The following is a 22,072-nucleotide window of genomic DNA, read 5'->3' on the forward strand; positions in this document are numbered from 1 at the left end:
CATTACCTGGAAAATGATACAGAGCCTTTTGACAACAATGTCCCTGCTCCCACCACTTGGAGGGATGAAGAAAACAGCCAAATAGTGAAGGGATTTTGGGGACCTGGGATTTTAGCCCACAAGCAATTAGAAGCTATCAAATACCTTTCAGCAGGGGAATGACATACTTTGATTTACCTTTTAATATGGTTCTATAGCTGTTGGATAACAGGTAGGTTGTGAGAGGGCAAACTTGAATGGCAGATTCCAGTTAGTTAGCTCATACGGTGCTCCAGATGTAAGGCAGTGTCACCTGGACCTCAGAGATTTCAGTGGAGAAAGGGACACATCAAAAAGGACATTTAGATTGAGTAGCTGAGTGGTGGTGCCTGTTGATATAGGGGAGCCTAGATTATAACCAGGGGAGTCAGGGAAACAGATCACATTGGCAATTCCTATGAAACATGCAAACAGATGTTGGCAGGCACTTGGATACACGCATTTGGAGCTGGAGTGGAGCGGTGGTCTGGTCTGCAGATAAGCACTTGGACTGATTTCCGACTTCCACTGGAAGATCTCCACAGGGGTGGTGTTATAAGGACTCCTGATTTTATAGAGTTAAAAAAGCAAATGCAAAGTGGTGCTGGAGACAGGAAGTGTAGACACATTTTCAAGGAGCTCAGTCAACTCTGAAGGAAATAAGATCAAAGATAGAAGATATAGACGAGGGAGTTCCCGTCGTGGCACAGTGGTTAACGAATCCGACTAGGAACCATGAGGTTGTGGGTTCAATCCCTGGCCTGGCTCAGTGGGTTAAGGATCCGGCATTGCTGTGAGCTGTGGTGTAGGTTGCAGACGCAGCTCGAATCCCGTGTTGCTGTGGCTCTGGCCTAGGCTGGCAGCTACAGCTCCCATTAGACCCCTAGCCTGGGAACCTCCCATATTCCTCGGGAGCGGCCCAAGAAATGCAAAAAGACAAAAAAAAAAAAAAAAAAAAAAAAAAAAGAAAAAGAAGAAGAAGATACAGACGAATCCAGAGGTAGATGGAGGGTTGAACAACTTTTTTTTTTTTCTAAATGGGAGAGATCCATACTTAGTGGAAAGAATTAATAGAGAAGTAGTGGTAGAAAACATAGGAAAGAGGAGGGAAAACTAAAACAAACAAACAAACAAAAAAACCAGATCTAAAGGAGCAGGTGGGGAGGATGAGGACCAGGGGTGCACGGCGTGCTCTTTGCTGGGATGGTGGAGAAGCCATATGCCACTTCCTGAGTGACGGAAGAAGGGGACACTGTAATGCGCCAGGCTTCAGAGTCAGGTCCGAGTTTGCCTTAGGTGCGGCTGTTTACAGGTGATGGAATCCTTTCCATCTTGGTTTCTTCACTGATCCCATGAGAACGGTGATACCAGGACCCAGGTACAGGAGTGCTATAAGGGCCAGATGGTATACAGAGAACACGCATCACAGAGCTCAATAAACATGAGGCCAGATTGTATTAATACATATAGACCTGCCTCTATGGGTGGGAAGTCAAAGATAAGCGCCTTGAGTTCCTCAGTTTTCTTTGGTGTGGTGATGTGGGGATGGGTTATGAAGACACTCGGTTTGAAAAAGCTATTCTGGATAATGGGGGATGGAAATGATCACCAGAACTTCCTTCCTTTAAAAAAATGTTTTTAATTAAAATATAGTCAATTTACAATTTACGGTGTTGTTTTAGTTTCAGCAGAGTGATTCAATTATACATACATATTCTTTTTCATTATAGGTTATTACAAGATATTGAGCATAATTCCCTGTGCTTTACAGATGGTCCTCATTGGTTTTCCCTTTTACATAGGTGGTGTGTATATGTTAACCTCACACTCCTAATTTATCCCCACCCCTCTTTCGCCTTTGGTAACCATAAGTTTTTTATGTCTGTGAGTTTATTTCTGTTTTGTAAATAAGTTTATCTGTATCACTTGTTAAGATTTACCTCCTTCTACTGCCATTAATATAGCAGATGAAATAGGTTTAAAGTGAGAGTGAAGGGTAAATAGTTCAAACTGTTCTTTTTCTGGTTAATACAAATGAGTGCGGCACTAGGATTCTTGGAACTGACCACAAAACATTACAGAGGCTTTTACTAAACTAGAAACCAGAGCACATTTTCCCTGCTGCCAGATCTGTGCACAGAGCCTCTCATTTGGCAGATTGCTTTTTTTGCAACATGGTGCACTGTGTGTTGTTTTACACAGAACTTGTTTTCAGTTCAACTGGCTTTTTATTTTTATTTTTTTTTCAGGCTGGCTGCAGTTGTGGAAGGGCATATTTCCGCTTCTCAAGATTATGTAGACATTTAGTCAAATGTAGGTCTTTTTAAAAAATTCATTGAAAATCTTTATTTTACTTTTAGTAGGGTATAGTTGATTTACAATGTTGAGCCAATTTCTGCTATGCAGCACAGTGATCCAGTCATACATATATACACCTTCTTTTTCTCATACTGTCTTCCATCATGTTCTGTCTCAAGAGATTGGACATAGTTCCCTGTGTGTAGCATAGGACTGCATTGCTTATTCATTCTACCTGAAATAGTTTGCGTTTACCAACTCCAAGCTTCCCGTCCTTCCCGCTTTCTTCCTCTTTCCCTTGGCAACCACAAGTCTCAAGTGTAGTTCTAAAGACATATCACAAAAGGAGTTCCAGTGGGAATTGGAGTATCTGGGATTGATCCTGGCTCCTTTACCAACTATGTGATTTTTTTTTTTTTCAGCATCTAGAGAAGGAGGGGTTTGAATTATGTAGATAATGGTTCCCATCTCATGCTTCACCACTTGCAACACACAAATCTGTCTAAGGAACTCTTGCCTGAGAGATGATTCTTTCTTGTGTCTTGAAGGTGTATGGAAGGAGATTTTCTCTGCAGGAGAATATCTTCCAATACATTAAAGTAACCACAGATATACTATGTTAATTACTCACCATTCTTTCCAATATTCCAACAGATTTGCTCCAGAAAGCATCTGTTGCAGTTCCTCTCTGCCAGGTGTTGAAACTGTGATAACCCCCAGAAGAGTATGTTTTGAGACTATACTTAATATTTTGATCTCACCTGAATTCCGTTCATCAAATATCATACACTTCGAAGATTATTTTTTGGTCACACTTTTATGTCTGCTGTCCAGCATAATTTTGGGCATGTACAAGGTGTACAGTAATACCTGAAAGAAACAATTGTTGGTAATTTGAGAAGGTGTGGCCCTTTTTGATAGGTCATAATTACAATAATGTAATTTCTGTTTGGGCGCATTATGGAGAAAAGAGCATAAGTGTTAAGAAATTAACATTTGTTTAGCATTTATCATGCAGCATTGTGGGGTACTTTAAATACACATGTTAATATGGTGCTTGTCGATTGCTTGTTTTTTGATTTCTTTTTTTTTTTTTTTTTTTGTCTTTTTGCTATTTTTGGGGGCCACTCCCGTGGCATATGGAGGTTCCCAGGCTAGGGGTCTAATCGGAGCTCTAGCCACTGGCCTACGCCAGAGCCACAGCAACGCAGGATCCGAGCCGCGTCTGCAACCTACACCACAGCTCATGGCAACGCTGGATCGTTAACCCAGTGAGCAGGGGCAGGGATTGAACCCGCAACCTCATGGTTCCTAGTCGGATTCGTTAACCGCTGCGCCACGATAGGAACTCCTGATTTCATTTTAATGAAGTGTAGGTGATTTACAATGTCGTATTAATTTAGGCTGTACAGCAAGTGATTGAGTGATTCACGTGCACAAATCCATTTCCTAGAGGTTATCGCAAAACACTGAGTGGATTTCTCTGTGCTGTGCCGCAGGTCCCCATTGACCATCCATTCCATAGACAGTAGTGTGTTCAATTGCCTGGTTTTTTTTTTGGTCTTTTTAGGGCTGCACCTGCAGCATATGGAGGTTCCCAGGCTATGGGTCAAATCTGAGCTATAGCTGCTGGCCTACACCACAGCCACAGCCACACAGGATCCTTAACCCCCTGAGTAAGGCCAGGGATTGAACCTGCGTCCTCATGGGTGCTAGTCAGATTCGTTTTCCGCTGAGCCACGACCGGAACTCCAATTGCCTGTTTTTTATTTTAAGATGAGAAAACTGAGGTCCAGAAAGTATATGTAACCAGCCATATTACTTGGCTATTATGTAGCAGAGACATACTTTATGTTTTTATTTTTATTTTGTATTTTTTGTCTTTTGTCTTTTTAGGGCCTGCCGCATATGGAGGTTCCCACTGATCACAGCAATGCCAGATCCAAGCCCCATCTGTGACCTACACCACAGCTCAAGGCAATGCCGGATCCTTAACCCACTGAGCGAGGCCAGGGATCAAACCTGCAACCTCATGGTTCCTAGTTGGATTCATTTCCGCTGTGCCACAATGGGAACTCCAAGGGACATACTTTAAATTATGATTTGACTCCAAAGATTACGCTCCTTCTATTTCCTTGTGTTTTTCTATTGTAGGAAGGGTTGTCATCAGATAGAAAAGCCCCAGCCTGTGCTATTACATAAGTTAAAGTCTTCATGATAATTTGGACACCTCCGGGTCCTGTCTGCCTGTGTCAGACTTTCTCTGGTTTCATTGTCACTGACCTCAGAGGTATCAGAGGCTGCAGGCCATGACAGACTCCAGCCATATGATGGCACAAAATTTCAAAATAGAGATAAAATAAGTGCTGCTTCTTCCAAACCATGGTGATAATAATGGCTTACAATGATATGATGGTTTATGGATTATAAAACACTTGTCCCTGTGTCCACACTCCTAGGAAGTAGCCAGGGTAGGGATCAGCAAGCTTACACCCCTCACCCGAGTGTGTTCTGCTGGTTTGCAGCTTGGCTGAACCTGGTCTTTCTGCTTCTTGTCCAGTAATAGGCAGAATGATGAAAGATGCTCCCATTTTAGATTGGCTATGTGTATGCCCAGCTCTAAGCTAACCCAGGAGATACACAGATTTATAGCTAGGCTTAAAATAGTAACAACATTACTTCATAATGGCACACCATTTATTTTCACTTTTGGAAAGAAAAGATATTCCTTCTTTCTTCCTTCTTACTTTGTAAGAAAACCCAGTTGTAGGCTGCCGTCGGGAGTGGAGAATGGGGTCCTCTTATTTTGTTCAATTTTCAGACCATCACAAAGGAAGGAAAAGCCTTTTAGTCATTTGTAAATGGTAATCAACAAGACTCTAGGTCAGGTAATTTGCAAGAGACCTGAGCAGTTGGGATACGTTTTCCTATTCTTAAAGCAGCTCCCCACCTGAGATCTTCTTTGTCGGCCTCCTAATGTATCCCGTCTGAAGCTGCAGGCAGCAGGGCCACTGGGAAGCACCTTTTGCTTTTCTTATCCAAAGGGGCTAAGAGACAGCTTACTTCTGAGCTGGCTCTTCCCCAAGAATCACATGCTGGTGCTTCTGTGGTTTCCAGTGGTGGTGTTCGCTTTTCTGTCCCTTTTACTTCTCTGAGTTATGCTCTATACTCAGAGCATCTCAGTTCCTCTGGAGACAGGCGATTTTGTTTTCAAGATGCGCCCTGTGGTGTTAGGATATGTAGCTCCTGGGGTTCGCTGCCAGCTCCACCATTTAGAGGGGGGAAGAATCATTTCATAAGCCTCACTTTGTTCATCTGTGAAAAGGGACTAAGGCCTGTCTCACAGAGTTGTTGAGTGAATGACATGCAAAACTTGTATGTGAAAAATACTTTACGCACAAAATTGTCTCTACTGTCTTAATTATTAGGTCTTTTCACATTTCCGTCTCTCTCTTATTTTTTGAAACTTACCCTCCCTTTCCAACAAGATGTTTGTTCCCCAAACTCATTTCAACTTGTTTTTTCTCATTTGTTTTTGACAGGCCTGGGGCTGTTGGATGGTTAATTTTATATGTCAACTTGTTTGGGCCATGGTGCCCAGGTATTTGGTCACATATTATACTGGATGTTTCTATAAAGGTGTTTTGGGATGAGATTACTATTTTAATCTGTGGACATTGAGGAAAGCAGATTGCCCTTCATATGGGGGTGAGTCGCCCCTAAGCACCTGAAGTTCTGAATAGAGCAAAAGATTACCTTCCCTGAGCACTAGGGAATTCCACAGCAGAGGCCCTCAGACTTGAGCTTCAGCCTTGTCTCTTTCCTGGGTCTCTAGCCTCCTGGACCACACTGCAAATTTTGGACCTACCAGCCCCATAATCACGTGAGCTGATTCCTTAGAAAAGATCTCTCTCTCTTCCTCTACACACAAGGTATTGGTTCTGTTTCTCTAGAGAATCCTGACTAATAGGATGTGGTTTTGTTGACAGCGTCCTTCTGAGGTTGCCACTGAAATGAGGAGTAATGGTCCCTGGTCAGAGCCTTTTTGCTGGGCTGGGAAGCTGGTCCTTGCTGTCAACATAGGCCAGCATGGAAACTAGACCAGTATAGTACAGATCTCTCCTGCAGGAAGCTCTGGGGGCTCACTCCTTTTCCATGAACTTCCTTCCCCAGCCATCATAGGCAAGGCTCAAATCTATTGAAGGTGTATTCTTCCTCTGGGTATAGGGAGAGTTTTGGACTTTGTGTTCATTGGCCTTGCTTATACGTCCATCACACTAAGTCACTCCCCTCCTCAGACACCCCCAGGAGCTCCCTATTCCCACCACATCCGGTGCAAATGCCCTTGCCTGGCTCCAAGCACATCCTATCCATCCTCTTCCTGTCCCTTGAACATGATGTGCTCATTCCTGCCTCCACATTTTTTACTCAATCTCATTCTCTTTTTACATGGTTTCCTGCGTTCCACTTAGGGATGTACCATCTTCAAGACTCCTCTCAAGTCCCACCTCCTTCATCAAGCCCTCTCTGATGGCTCCTGTCCCATGCTGGCTCCTCTACCCTGAACTTCAACACCCCTGACAAGTCTGCACCACAGGGTTCAGCAATGCCGGCGTGTGGTCTTTGGTAAAAAGTTTCTAACTCAGTTGAGGGATTTCAAACTCAATCCTGTGAAACATGGTTAATTGAGCAACTACGATTTACTCTATTGATTCCCTGAGATAAATGTGTACGGCATAGCTTGCATTCTTAAATGGCCCATATCTAATGGGACAGAGAGACCAGAACCCAGAAAATTAGGATGTAGTGTTATATGTGTGTTACAACAGAGATGTTGTCCGAAGGCTTATGGGGAGAGGGAAGGCGAATGTGGGAAGGTGACTGTGGAGGAGGGATCTATTTTTGAAGACCTACCATGTTCCAAACCGTGTGCTAGGGATCTCTGTGCATCATCTTATTTAGGAGTGAAAAAGCCCTGCAAAGAAGGTGTGGAACAAGGTCCCAACCTCCCCAGTGAGGTTACGAAAGAAGTGACTTGCCAACATCAGAGAATTTGGTGGAGTTCATGGGTCTGCTGGCCCCAAAGTCCATGCACTTTTCCATTGTCCTGTCTACTAGGAGGGTTGCTTGGTAACGGCTAGCAAGTCCTGTTCTACCACGGACCTCTCAGATGTTTGCCTTCTGTTAGTAATGTTTAGGCTATTGGCACCATTTCTTTTTTCTTTATACATATATATATATATTTTAACTGCCACACTTGTAGCATATGGAAGTTCACAGGCCAGGGATAGAAATGGAGCCACAGCTGTAGCCAACACCACAGTTGCAGCAACACTGGATCCTTAATCCACTGCACTGGGCTGGGGATTGAACCTGTGCCTCAGCTGTGACCTGAGGTGACACAGAGGCAATACTGGATGCTTAATCTACTGAGCCACAGTAGGAGCTCCTGCACCCTTTCTTCATGAGAACTTCCATTCTACAATAGAACTTCCATTTTGCTGGAAATTACCAAAGCAAGACAACAAATAATAAAAGTAAGCATAAATGAACCCAAAAGCTCTTCCTTTTGTAATATGAAGAAGTCTCATTAATTTGCCGTTAAAACCTGAGTTTGAAGGAACGCATTTTAACTTCTAAATTAATTTGTTTGTTTAGTAGCCAGACAATCATCAAAAATCCAACATCTGTTAAGATAGCCCATCAAATTTAGTTCTGAAACAATTTTTTTTTTCCTAAGGTAGTTATAAAAATCTCTATTATTCAGCTGGATTTGTTTTTCTTAAACAATAGGCTTAAATATGCTTTTGAAGGGAGGGAGGGAAAAGGAACAGAGGAAAGAAAGAAGGACGGAAGGAAGGAAAGAAGAAGAGAAAGGGGATTGGGCTGAGATGCTGGACCACTGCAAGGCATTCTGGAAGTGAAAGTCTGCCAGTAGCTCTGGGTCTGCTGATATAAAAGAACACACTCTCTCTCCTTGGACATGTTTAAGATTCTGTGTTCACCCCTTTCAGGTCAGAGACTGCCTCTCATTATAGGGCTGTTTAGTCCACTGAGGCTGCTGTGAAAAATGGCCATAGCCTGGGTGACTGAAAGAACAGACATTTATGTTTTGCAGTTCTGGAGGTGAAGCAGCGATGGATGCCTTCTTGCTCCATTCTTAATGTGGCAGAAAGAGGGAGCAGGTGGAGCAAGAGAATGCTCTGGTGCCTTCTAAGAGCACCAATCCCATCACAGGAGCTCTACATCCATGATCTCATTCAAATCCAGTTATTTTCCAAAGTCACACCTGCAAATACCATCACCTTGAGGATCAGGGCTTCACCATATGGATCTTGGCTGGACACGCATATTCAGTGCACAGCCAGGGCTTCTTTGCCCAGACATTGTGTCTTCTCCGATGGCACTTAAAATGTCCAATGCCACGTGCACTTAATGATCCTGCTGGTGGGAAGCAGGGAGCAGTGAGGTAGCTCTCACTTGACTGATGGGTCTTTCCATTTATAACCTTTCTTTCCAACCTTATCTTCCAGAACACTTCCTCCTAGTCCCTACATCACAACATTCCAGCCCCTCAATGCTGCCTTTGCCTCATTTGTGCCCTGATTCTGGGTCTACCTCCTTTCATTTCTGCCCTATTTTTCAAAACCCACATCATCAAAGCCCTTTCTGTTCTCTTCACTTGGAATCTCTCCCTCTTCTGTTATTAGCTTTTACAGGTGGAAGGAACTAAGATCCAGATCCAGAATTCTACTTCTGTCACTCACCAGCTGTGTGCTTTTGGGCCCGTTCCATAACCTCCCCCAGCTTCACCTCGGCTTCCTCTCTTATTGAACGAGGATCACAAACCCCCACTTTGCCTTTGGGACTTTGCACATGTTATTTTCTCTGCCAAGAACATGCTCTTCCTCTAACTTGCTTGGCTGACTCATCTTCAGGACTCCGCTCAGATGTCACTTCTTCCTGGAAGCCTTCTTTGATTCTCCAAGTTGGTATTAGGTGGCCTCTACTTCCCCTGTCACCACTTCCTGGTACATTGTGATGATGTCTTCTCTCGTTTGTGTCCCTCTACCATATCACCAGAGCTGGAGTCTAGGGCAACAATCAGTAAATATTGTAAAAGACACTTTACTAATTATGTGAGTAAAGCACAAGGCACATAGTAAATAGTGCTCAGTAAGTTTTAGTTCTCTCTCCTCCACCTCTGTACCTGACTGTGCCTTGCACTCTAGTTAGTATTGTTTCTGTCTCTCCACTTGACTTTATACATTTTAAGACTTGGATTCACTTGGTTCTCTACCTCTAAGGGCCTGGATCCATGACTTAATTATCTCTGTATTCCTGATAAGGTCTAACATTCAGCATAAAATAGGTATTGAACCAACGCCAAGGTCAACCATGCTACACAGCAGTCTGATATCCTTTTTTTTTTTTTTGGTCTTTTTAGGGCCGCAGCCACAGCATATGGAGTGGCCTATGCCAGAGCCACAGCAATGTCAGATCCAGACTGCATCTGCAGCCTACACCACAGCTCATGGTAACACCAGTTCCTTAACCCACTGAGCAAGACTAGGAATCAAACCTGCATCTTCATGGATACTAGTCAGATTCATATCTACTGAGCCACAATGGGAACTCCCTAAAATTCTTTATGTTCATATTAGGAAAGCACTTTGCCTGCCTACACTGATATCATACTTGAGAGTCCAATTTACTTAAAAAAAAGTTTATCTTTTTCATAAGAGGAGCTCAGTAAGTGTCGATGGAATGAATGGAGGATGAACACATCAATTCTTTTTTTTTTTTTTTTCTTCTTTTTTTTTAGGGCTGTACCCTCGGCATATGGAAGTTGCCAGGCTAAGGGTCAAATCAGAACTGTAGCTGCTGGCCTGTGCCACAATCGCAGCAATGCCAGATGCAAGCCTTGTCTGTGACCTACACCACAGCTCACAGCAATGCCAGATCCTTAACCAACTAACCAAGGCCAGGGGATGCACCCGAGTCCTCATGGATACTAGTCAGTTTTGTCACTGCCGAGCTACAAGGGGAACTCCAATACATCGATTCTTGTTTGTGCTTGTGCTGAATTGAATGGGGAGCTTGAGCTCACCATTCTTCTTTTTGTTTTTTTGGCCTTGCCTCTGGCATGAAGAAATTCCCAGGCCAGGAATTGAAGCCAAGCCAAAGCAATGACAATGCTGGATCCTTAACCCACTGAGCCACCAGGGAACTCCCTATCCATTCTTCATCTTTTATCTCATTATGCCTTACACATGACGTTGGTGCTTGAGAAATCTTACTGAGTTGAACTAGGGAATAAGCCTGGTGATTCTACTTTTGCCTGGCTTTTTGGAATCTTCTTAGAGAACTGCCCAAAATGTTACTCTGCCTCTCATAATGGCAGACTGCATCTGGGCAAATGAAGGGAAAGGAGCAAAGAGAAGAGGCATGGGGGAATTTTTAAAAGAAAGAAGATCATGTTGGAAGCCAGGTGTGGAAACCCACTCACTCTCATTCTCTCTCTCTCTTTTTAATTTTTTTTTTTTAAATGTTTTGCCTTCTTAGGGCTGCACCCATGGCATACAGAGGTTCCCAGGCTAGGGGTCGAATCTGAGCTGTAGCCACCAGCCTACACCACAGCTCTCAGCAAAGCTGGATCCTTAACCCACTGAGCGAGGCCAGGGATAGAACCCACGTCCTCATGGATGCTATTTGGGTTCATTAACCACTGAACCATGACGGGACCTCCCTCTCTCTCTTTTTTTCAAGGTCCTTCAACAAATAACAAGTAAGAGGCTGCAGTTTCTGCAACGAGAGATGATGGGGCTGAAATGTCAGCAGGACAGACCAGGATGGAAGATCAATCACGGAGCGGTAGGCTTTCCCCCTCTGTCTTCAGCCCTGCCAGATAGGCCTTGGCTTGCCCTGGAGTTCCCTGGCTGTGGGCTTCTCCCTTCTCCTCCTGGCCCAGCGGAACTGCCAGGACTGCTGAGAGACAAGCTTGAGCAGGACAGACAGGCAAGGCAGATGCAGGGGGCAGGCGCTGCAGCAGTGGTGCCAGGGGCGCTCATGTATGTCACACTTAGATTTACAAGTATAATGAGGCTTCATCTGTTGATTGCCAGCCCACCATCCATCAACACTGTTCCACCAGAGGCAGAGCCCAGGTCCTGTTGGGCCTCTGGAACACTGCTTTTTTCTCTTCTCCTGCCTTGTGGGGCTGGTAAACAAAGGGGATGGGGCTACAGATGGAAGTTGTTTGCTGCATGTGTGTGTCTGGGGGCAGGCAAGGCTGTGGCTGGAGTCCCTGCCAGGAAACACACCAGCTGGTGATGTTTTTACGTCTGCTGTTCCCAACTCCAACTCCAACCCGGAGCAAGTAGGAGAACTGATATGCTAAGCCTGACTTCCTTCTCCTTCCAGCTTCCATTTTGGATTTACACACTTTTGGCCAGAGGGCAGCCCAGCTGTAGGCCCTCCTTCCCAGTCCTCTTGGCAGCGAGGCTGTGATGATTGGCCCTCTGGGATGCTGGCAGGAGGTGGATGACTTCCTGCACCTGCTCTGGCTCGCTTTAGGGATTTTTCCCCTCTCACCCATTAGGTTGAGACAACTTGGTGCAAATGGGCTGTTTCTAGCTCATTGCAGGGAGAGTTGGACTGCATTTTCTCTTCAGAAGGGAAGCCTTATGGATACTGTTTGTGCTGTATCTTGCGAGGAGGCACCCTTGGTCTTGTCACACTGGATTCCTCAAAGCTAGAGGCTTTACAAAGTCTTTGGAATACATGATTCTTTTTTTATTTTTTGTCTTTTCGGGGCTGCACCTGTGGCATACGGAGGTTCCCAGGCTAGGGGTTGAATTGGAGCTACAGCTGCTGGCCTATGCCAGACTCACAGTAACGCGGGATCCGAGCTGTGTCTGTGACCTACACCACAGCTCATGGCAACGCCAGATCCTTAACCCACTGAGCAAGGCCAGGGATTGAACTCGAAACCTTGTGGTTCCTAGTCGGATTCGTTCCCACTGCAGTAGTAGCTCCAGAATACATGATTCTGAATTCATAGATTTCCTAGACGAGTGACTTTGAGAAGTTACTTATTTAACCTCCCTGACTCTTAGTGTCCTCATTTAGTAAATGAAGAATGAATGAATAAATGTCTATCATCTATATATTGAGAATGTTAATTCCAGTTTCCTTATGGTCTTCTACCCTATGAGTGGGGCTGAATTGTGTAAAAATCTCACAGGCTTCTAAATTCTATCTCATAAGGAGATGTTTGTAACTTGGGTTTGCTAGTGTTCCTCTCTCCAAGGTCATCTGTGTATGTGAAATTGTGTGTGAATAGTTGCGTGTTTGTGTGCTGGTCCTTAATACTCAGTCTTGAGAGGTGTGTGGCATCGTCATGGTACTCTCAGGTCCAAATGCCCAGGTTGGATCTTGGCTTTGCTACTCACTTCTGATTTCACCTTGGACAGGGGTCTAACCTTTCTGTACGTCCGTTTTCTCTTTTATAAGATGATAATAACGGCGATGCCTACCTCTTGATGTTGTTGTGAGATTCAGCAGGTTTTTTTGTTTGTTTGTTTGTCTTTTTGCCTTTTCTAGGGCCGCTCCCATGGCATATGGAGGTTCCCAGGCTTGGGGTTGAATCGGAGCTACAGCTGCTGGCCTATGCCAGAGCCAACGCAGGAGCTGAGCCGTGTCTGCGACCTACACCACAGCTCACAGCAGCACTGGATCCTTAACCCACTGAGCAAGGCCAGGGATTGAACCTGCAACCTCACGGTTCCTAGTCGCATTTGTTAACCACTGAGCCACGACGGGAACTCCCGAGATTCAGTAATTTTCTGTAGTGATTACTTAGAACAATGCTTACCACGTGGAGTGTTCACTAAGTTTTGGAAACATCACAAGGAGTGATGGCTGCAATATATTGAAATACATTAAATATATTAGAAATCTGTGAGCTCATAATGATGCTTATTTATTTATTTTTTCCTTTTTTTTGGTTAAAGTGTAGTTGATTTACACTGTTGTGCCAATTTCTGTTGTATAGTATAGGGACCCAGTCATACATATTTATGTGTGTGTGTGTGTGTGTGTGTGTACACACACATAAGTGTATATACACACACGCATTCTTTTTCTTGTACTATCTTCCATTTTGTTCTATCCCAAGAGATTGGATGTAGTTCCCTCTGCTGAGCAGCAGGACCTCATTGCTTATCCATTCTAAATGTAACAGTTCAATATCTACCAACCCCAAACTCCCAGTCCATCCCACTCCCTTTCTCTCTCCCTTGGCAACCACAGGTCTATTTTCTGTGTCTTTGAGTATATTTCAGCTTTGTAGATAGGCTTGTTTTTGCCGTGGACCTCTCAGACGCTTGCCTCCTTTTAGTAACGTTTAGGCTATTTGCACCTTTTCTTAGTGATTTCTTAGAACAATGCTTAATACCTGGAATGCTCTGTAAGTTTGGTGTAATTGTGGCAGGGGGTCAAGGGATGTGATTTCACAGTCAGTGTCTTACTCTTAAGGAGCTGTCCGCTGTTGTATAAACATCTTTGCCTTAGGCATAGGACCTTGCAATTTTGTCTTCAGGGAATATTCTCTATAAGGGCTCCCTCATTCCTTAATGCTCTTTCTTTCCTCCATCTTTCTTTGTCCTCTTCCAAGCAGCTCAACTTTAAGTGTGTCGCCTGCTGGGATTCCAGTGCCCTCCCTCTGTCATGAGAATGGAGACCCTATTCAGGTCCCTTCTTTGTCATATAAAGATTTAGACACACACACACATACACATTGTAATTCCAATATCATTAGGAATTAAAAGTCTCCTCACTAAGAGAGAAAAGATACAAGGAAAATGTATCCTGATATTTTCTCTAAGGTCACTTTGTTGTACAGCAGAACTTGATAGAACCTTGTAAATCAACTGTAATGAAAACAAAGTTTTAAAAAATAAAAAATAAAAAAAATTTTAGATGTGAGCACTGAAAAAGCCTAGAAAGAATAATCAGCCTGGTAGCAGTGAGGACCCTTGACATGGGCTTGTGATCTCCCAATAACATTTCTTGCTAAAGGATGGGGATTCCTTGGAGAAATGGATGATTACAGGTTTAAGACAGCAAATGCATCAGATGAATCTGGAGCATCTTGTCTTGCTGGGAAGCAAGGACACTATCAAAGGCCCTTAGGGCCATGTTAAAATAGTTTTGGAGAAATGTGAAGTCACTCCTAAGTTGTTTGAATGGCTAAAGATGGAAAGTTTAAACATCACAAGGAGTAATAACTACAATAGATGAGCTAAATTAACATACTTAAATACATAAAATATGTTAGAAATCTGTCAGCTCATAGTGATATTTAATTTCTTTTATTTATTTATTTATTTTCAATATAAAATAAATATATAGTTGATTTACGGTGTTGTGTCAATTTCTGTTGCATAGTATAATGACCAAGTCATATATATACACACATTCTTTTTCTTGTACTGTCTTATATCATGTTCTATCCCAAGAGATTGGGTATAGTTCCCCTGTGCTGTACAGTAGGGCATGATTGCTTATCCATTCTATTTTGTGTGTGTGTGTCTTTTTGTCTTTTCTTGAGCTGCTCCCGTGGCATATGGAGGTTCCCAGGCTAGGGGTCTAATTGGAGCTGTAGCCACCAGCCTACACCACAGCCACAGCAACACGGGATCCAAGCTGCGTCTGAACCACACCACAGCTCACGGCAACGCCGGATCCTCAACCCACTGAGCAAGGCCGGGGATTGAACCCGCAACCTCATGGTTCCTAGTCAGATTTGTTAACCACTGCGCTACAACGGGAACTCCCTGCTTATCCATTCTAAATGTAATAATTTGCATCTATCAACCCCAAACTCCCAGTCCATCCAACTCCCTCTCCTCTGCCCCTTGGCAACTACAGGTCTGTTCTCCATGTCTATGAGTCTGTTTCTGCTTTGTAGATAGGCTCGTTTGTGCCATATTTTAGATGCCACATGTAAGTGATATCATATGGTATTTTGTCTTTTTCTGACTTAACTTCGCATTGGATGAGAATCTCTAGTTGTATCCATGTTGCTGCAAATACCCTTCTTTTTATGGCTGAGTAATATTCCACTGTATTTATGTACCGCATCTTCTTAATTCATCATAATGATATTTTAAACAAAGAAAAAACAGCCACTAGTTACTTTTGCAGGATTCTAAGGACCCAAGTAATTATTGAGAAAATTAGTAAATAAAGGAAAATATTTAGAATAAATTCTGTATTTCCTTTACCTTAATGTAACTAAATAGTTGGTGTGGAAGAGATTATTCTTTATAAAAGTTAATAATATTCTTGTTAATAATTTAGGAAGGAAGATTATAATTAGAACATCACTATTTTGCAACCTCTAATCATATAATAAATACAGATAATGATTATTAATGGCTGCTAAAGACATTAGGTGATATGCTAATGGGAAACATTATAGAAGATGGATCAGCAAGATGACATTGAAACACACTGACCAATATTAGCATCACATGAACAGAGGTAAGCAGATGGCAGACACCTCCTGATGGAGCCTCCAAATGCCATAAAAAGTGACAAAAATTGAACCTGAATGTGATTTAAAAAAAAAACAAACTTTAAACCTAACTAATAGTTTTCAGGAAAATCAGGGGATAGAGAAACATAGTAAACACCACCACAGGCATGCACTTGGCAAATTCTAGACTGTGAGACACTCTATTGGCATAATTATACATTAATTCAACATATAAATTATAAGGAAAACCAAAGGAGATAGAGAGAGCCTGTAGATAAGAAGAAATTAAAAGAAACATTAACTCATGTAATAAGGAAATGGAGGAACTGTGAGCCAACTGGATATTCGATGCTACTATGGCATCAGTGTTAATTTTTCAGATGTGATAATGGGATTGCAAATATGCCTTGAAAAAGAGGTCTTGTTTTTTATTTGAGAGATCTATACTAAAATATTTATAGATGAAATAACACAATATCTGAAAAATGCTTTGAAATAATCAGGTGTTAAAGAGTGGGGAATATATACATGAAATAAGGTTTACCATGAATTGAAAATTGTTGAAAGCTAGAAATGGGTAGATGAAGTTTCATTATTTTCTTCTCTCTACTCTTGTATACTTTGGTAATTTTTTTTTTTTTTTTTTTAAGGCCGCACCCATGGCATATGGAGGTTCCCAGGCTAGGGGTCAAATGAGAGCTATAGCCGCCGGCCTACACCACAGCCACAGCAATGCCAGATCCGAGCTGCGATCTGCGACCTACACCACAGCTCACGGCAATGCTGGATCCTTAATCCACTGAGTGAGGCCACAGAGTGAGTTCCCACTGCACTGCAATGGGAACTTCTGTTTGTAATTTTTTTCTTAAAAAATATTTTAAAACCAGACAACAAGCAGTGGTGGCTACACTCTCTTTCTATGGAAGTTTTCCACAGTCTGCTTCCCAAGCTCCTCAAATCCTTTGACTCTTTCCTCCCAATCTTGGCTCCACTTGCTGGTCATGTCCTCTCCATTCATGCCCTTCAGGGTGATGACTTAGTTGGACTTAATTTCCTTTTTGTCACTGAAAGCTGTCTCTGTCTTTTTTGGGAAGCCAGACTCCACCCTCATCCCAGGTCTTTCCCTGCCTCAAAATACATTCACACGCATAGATCACAAGCCAGATGTCCACTCAACTGTGTCCAGAAATGATTCATCCCCTTTCCTTCCTTCCATGTGGCCAGTGAAATGGAGCTGTGCAGGTATGACATGCTTGGGTAGGCAAGTAAGACTTTTAAGAACAGTGATGAGCATGAGGTGCTAGAAACGAAACATACGGGTGAATAAACTGAGTCTCCACCTTGCCCCATCCCCAACTCTCTGTCCCCTCTTCTATCAAAAGAGAAATATGGGGGTTGGGAAAGAGGTATTCTGGAATGATGTCATGTTTTCTAGAAGGGTTGGCCAGAACCATTTTCAGCGGATAAAGAGGGCTTAACAAAGAAAGCCAACCCAGTGAAAAGGTGAATGAATCCTTTGTCTGCTAGGGTGACCGGCTGTTCCAGTTTGCTCAAGACTTGAGGGGTCACCCAGGACACTGAATTTCTAGTTAAAACTGGAAAATATCAGACAAATCAAGGCACATTGGTAACCTGACAGTAAGATCAAGTTTATAGTTCTTAAAAGAAGTACAGGCCATTGAGAACTATGTCTAGATACTCATGTTGCAACAGAAGAAAGGGTGGGGGAAAAATGTAATTGTAATGTATACATGTAAGGATAACCTGACCCCCTTGCTGTACAGTGGGAAAATAAAAAAAATATATTAAAAAAAAAAAAAAAAAAGAAGTACAGGCCAAGTCATGTGGGTGATTTTTTTTTTTTAATCATTGGAGATGTCTCGATTTTCTTTGGGAGAAAATTAATAATTGTTGTAATACCATATGTTTGCCAGAACCAGAGATGGTGGGAAGATTGGCCTTGGTTCCGAATACCCACTGTCTTTCTGCAACTCATGAGAACACCTGTCATGATTTTCTACTTTAAAGCTAGTAGAAACCCAGGCAAAGAAAATCTCCAATAACTTGGCTTAGGTCTAATGGTTTCAAAACAACAATATCAATATCACCAGTTACAGTATAATTACTGAAAAGAGTTTAATATTTCTTTATAGTTGTTTTTGTTTTTAGATGGATATACAGTCAAATTACTATATTCTAAAAGTCAGTTAAATTTTTTGAGTGGTTAAGCCACTAATTCCAAACACAATTAGCTTTACCTGCTTTTTACTTTTTAGTATTTCTCATTTTTTAAATTTAGAAACTTTTAGTTATGCTAACAATGGTTGGGAAAACTGTTAGGTTGGCCAGAAGGGAACTTTGACTTCTTTGCCCTTACATCTGAACGCTCCACCATTTAGTGGGAATCAGAAATTGGTGCACCTACTATGGAAAAGAGTATGGAGGTACCTCAAAAAATTGAAAAAAGAACTAGTACATGATCCAGAAATTCCACTTCCGGAGGTATTTATATATCTGTATCTATATCTTAGGATCTATATATCTAGATGTATATATTTCAATTCTCTAAAAGAATGGAAGTCAGAATTTTTAAGAGATAACTACACTGCATGTTCATTGCAGCATTATTTGCAGTAGCCAAGATACGGAAACAACACTATCAATGGATAAATAGATAAAGAAAATGTGGTATATATGTACAATATAACATTATCAGCCTTCAAAAAGACAGAAATCCTGCCATTTGTGACAATGTGGATGAAACTTCAGGGTATAGTGAGCAGTGAAATGTCCAAAAGAGAAATACTGTCTGATTCCACTTCAATGAAGTCGATAAAATAGTCAAAGTACATGGCGAACAGTCAGTGGTTTCCAAGGGGGAGAGGGAGGGAGTGGGATGGACTTGGAGTTTGGGGTTAGTAGCTGCAAACTAGAATGGATGGTCAATGAGACCCTACAGTATAGCACAGGGAGCTGTGTCCAGTCTCTTGGGATAGACCATGCTAGGGGCTGATATGAGAAAAAGAATGTATGTATAAATGTAAGACGGGGTCACTTTGCTGTACAGCAGAAATTGACACAACATTGTAATCAACTATACTTTAATAAAAAATACAAAAAAATGTACAATAAAATAGTCGAGCTAATAGAAGCAAAGAACAGAATAGTGGTTAGTAGGGACTAGGGCGAGAGGGAAATGAAGAGTTGCTAACTAACAGGGATAACTATTTAGTTATGCTGGATGAATAAGCGTACAATATTGTGTTTATAGATAATAATACCATATTGCACACTTAAAGTTTATTAAGAGGGCAGATCTCATGGTAAATATTCTCATCACAAAAACAAAAACAGAATTCGTTTAGTGGCTCAGAGGTTAACAAACCCGACTAGAATACCTGAGGATATGGGTTTAATCCCTAGCCTCGCTCAGTGGGTAAAAGATCTGGTGTTGCTATGAGCTGTGGTGTAGGTTGCAGACGCAGCTTGGATCCTGCGTTGCTGTGGCTCTGGTGTAGGCCGGCAGCTGTATCTCCGATTTGACCCCTAGCCTGGGAACCTTTATATGCCGCAGGCATAGCCCTAGTAAGCAAAAAAAAAAACAAAAACAAAAACAAAAACCCCAAAAGGACATGAATAAACTTTTGAAGGTGATGGATGGATGATGGTTTCATGAATATTTGCATATTATCTACATGCATCAAATTATATACATTAATTATGTTGTGTTTTTTGTGTATTGGTTATGCCTCACTAAACCTTCCTTTGGCTCAGAGGCTAATTCTGTGTTAGCAAGAATGGATAGCAGATCCCTTGTTCCTTTCCATAGGGATATTTGAGCTCCATTTGGGATTAGTAGATGTAAACCATTACATTTAGAATGCATGAGCAATGAGGTCCCACTGTATAGTACAGGGAACTATATCCAGCCTCTTGGCATAGACCATGATGGAAGATAATACAAGAAAGGGAATATATATATATATATATATATATATATATGACTGGGTCACCATGCTATACAGCAGAAATTGGCACAACATTGTAAATTAATTATATTTAAATATAAAAAAATAAAAATGTAGAGAATAAAGGAAATAGTTGAGCTCCAGAAATGCGAGTTATTATTAACATATAATGTAGAGTAAAACATATGGTTTCCATAGAATGACTTCAGGGGACCATCAAACTGTATCCCAAAGTGTGCTAGTGCATATGAACATTATTGGAACTAGAATTTCTGTAACTTCCCAGAAAGGAGTTTTTAATCTGAAAAAAAAAATGTATTAGAACTTGGTATCTTAGAAGGTATAGTGCTGAGGGACAAAAGGAAAAATCAATAGACCTGTCTACTACCAAAATTCAGAAAAACAAACATTTCTCTTGAGAATTGATTCTGAGGTCCAGAATTTTTAACATCTCAAATTCGGATGCATCTGGCAACTGAAGGCATCATCTTGAATGAGAAACAATAGTCCTTTGTGATTTGTTTTTTGGTTTTATTTGCTATTTCTGCATTTCTAAGAAAGTCTAGTTGTCATAAATAAAGCATCAAAATATTCAAACAAAATTCAAAAGAGCTTTAAATTCAGAGCCAGGAGACCCAGAGTTCCTGGTTCTGCCACTTTCGAGGTGAGTGAGCTTTAGCAAATCATTTCCTCTTTCTGAGTCTCTATTCCACAAATTCAGAACATCAATGTGGGACCAGCTGACTCCTCAGAATTCCTTTAAGACCACCTAGAGTGGGTGGGGAAGGGGTGACATGTGGGTGTGTCTCGTGAGATCTTCTCACTTCCTCTAGTCTAGAACAGTTCTGTGTTTTATCTTCTATGAAACAGACTTTTTTTTTTTTAATTGAAATAGAGTCAATTTACAATATTTTGTTAGTTTCAGGTGTACAGCATAGTGATTCAGTAGTTTTGCAGATTGTATTCCGTTACAGGTTATTACAAGATAATTGGTATATTTCCCTGTGCTATACAGTATATCCTTGTTGCTTATCTACTTTATACAGATTAGCTTGTGTCTGTTAGTCCCATGCTTCTAATTTGTCCCTTCCCCCTTCCCTCTCCCCTTTGATAACCACACATTGGTTTCCTGCATCCGGGAATCAAAGTGGGCTTGTTTCTGTTTTCTTTTGAAGAATGGTTTCTGCTGTTAGGGAAACAAAAAGATTGAAAAACCATTTATAATGACCGTTGCTGGTCAAAACATTTACAAATTTGTCCCCAGAGTTTTGCACTCTCCTTTGGATGATGTCAATGGCATTACTGTTTGAGCTTCAGTAAACAGAGCGATGAGAAGTGCAAACACTGGGTCAGCCAGACCTACCTGGGAGTCACCTTACCGTGTGATATTGGTCAAGTAATTATAAATAGGAATAGTTTTGACATCCTTTTCATGAGAACTATTAGGAAGACAGTTCACAGAAGAGGCTCATACAGTGACCACAAGCAATGACTACTATTTCTGTCCCTTGGATGTGAAGGGGGGGAGCGTCTTTATTCAACCTCATTCTCCCTTGTCTACATGGGAGCTCTCCCCTCTTTACAGCCAATTACATCTCATAGAAAGTCTTGCAAACCCCTGGACCCATGGTCAGCTCCCAAGAGACAGTCTCCACTGGAGATGACCTTAGTGTGTTGTAGGGGTCATCATTCACACAGCAAAATAGTGAGTGATAAGCACTCTCAGGCCAGTCAGGGGCATGAGAAATGCCAACGACTGTGATGAAGGCAGATTGCGGTTCAATTTAAAGATTTACTGTAGCCCTAGCCAGGGCGCAGAGGGTGGCAGGATGAGTTCCCTGCCATTTAGGAACTGGCAGACCAGGAGGTAATCAGCGTGGAGAGAGGAGTAAATGACATGCCAGGGAGCTCAGAGCAAGGACTGATTGATCCCTAGTGCAGGTCTGAGAAGTTTTCGGAGAGGAGACAGTGTCTGAACTCAACTTTGAGGAGGAACAAGAGTATTCACAGGTGGGATCACGGAAGCATGAAAGGCTTCTCACCTGGTGGCATGGCAAAAACATAGTGTCCTCAAGAATACCAATAAGTATGCAGTTCCCATCATGGCTCAGCAGAAACACATCTGAGTAGTATCCATAAGGGCACAGGTTCAATCCCTGGCCTCCCTCAGTGGGTTAAGGATCCGGTGTTGCTGTGAACTGTGGTGTAGGTTGCATACGCAGCCCAAATCTGACATCGTCGTGGC

At 42.1% G+C, this 22,072-nt stretch overlaps 1 protein-coding gene across 14 annotated transcripts in view; it reads left to right on the top strand.

Annotated features, from left to right (window-relative positions):
* LOC110262057 (uncharacterized) overlaps positions 1 to 22,072 on the top strand; it is a 333,859-nt gene that overhangs the window by 96,535 nt on the left and 215,252 nt on the right. For 13 of the 14 annotated variants that reach the window (XR_014813625.1, XR_014813627.1, XR_014813630.1 and 10 more), the window contains one exon: positions 11,086 to 11,190. The exons of the other annotated variant lie outside the window; for it this stretch is intronic. Coding sequence is in view for 1 of the 13 variants with exons in the window: in XM_084973854.1 (XP_084829980.1) it covers positions 11,086 to 11,190 (105 nt within the window). In the remaining 12 variants the exon portion in view is untranslated. The remainder of the gene's footprint in view (positions 1 to 11,085; positions 11,191 to 22,072) is intronic. 14 annotated transcript variants of the gene reach the window in all.

Source organism: Sus scrofa, chromosome 8 (assembly GCF_054392235.1).
Source record: "Sus scrofa isolate SSC_HxYL_T2T_F1_AM1 chromosome 8, Sscrofa_HxYL_maternal_Yorkshire_Landrace_v2.0, whole genome shotgun sequence".
NCBI lineage: Eukaryota > Metazoa > Chordata > Mammalia > Artiodactyla > Suidae > Sus > Sus scrofa.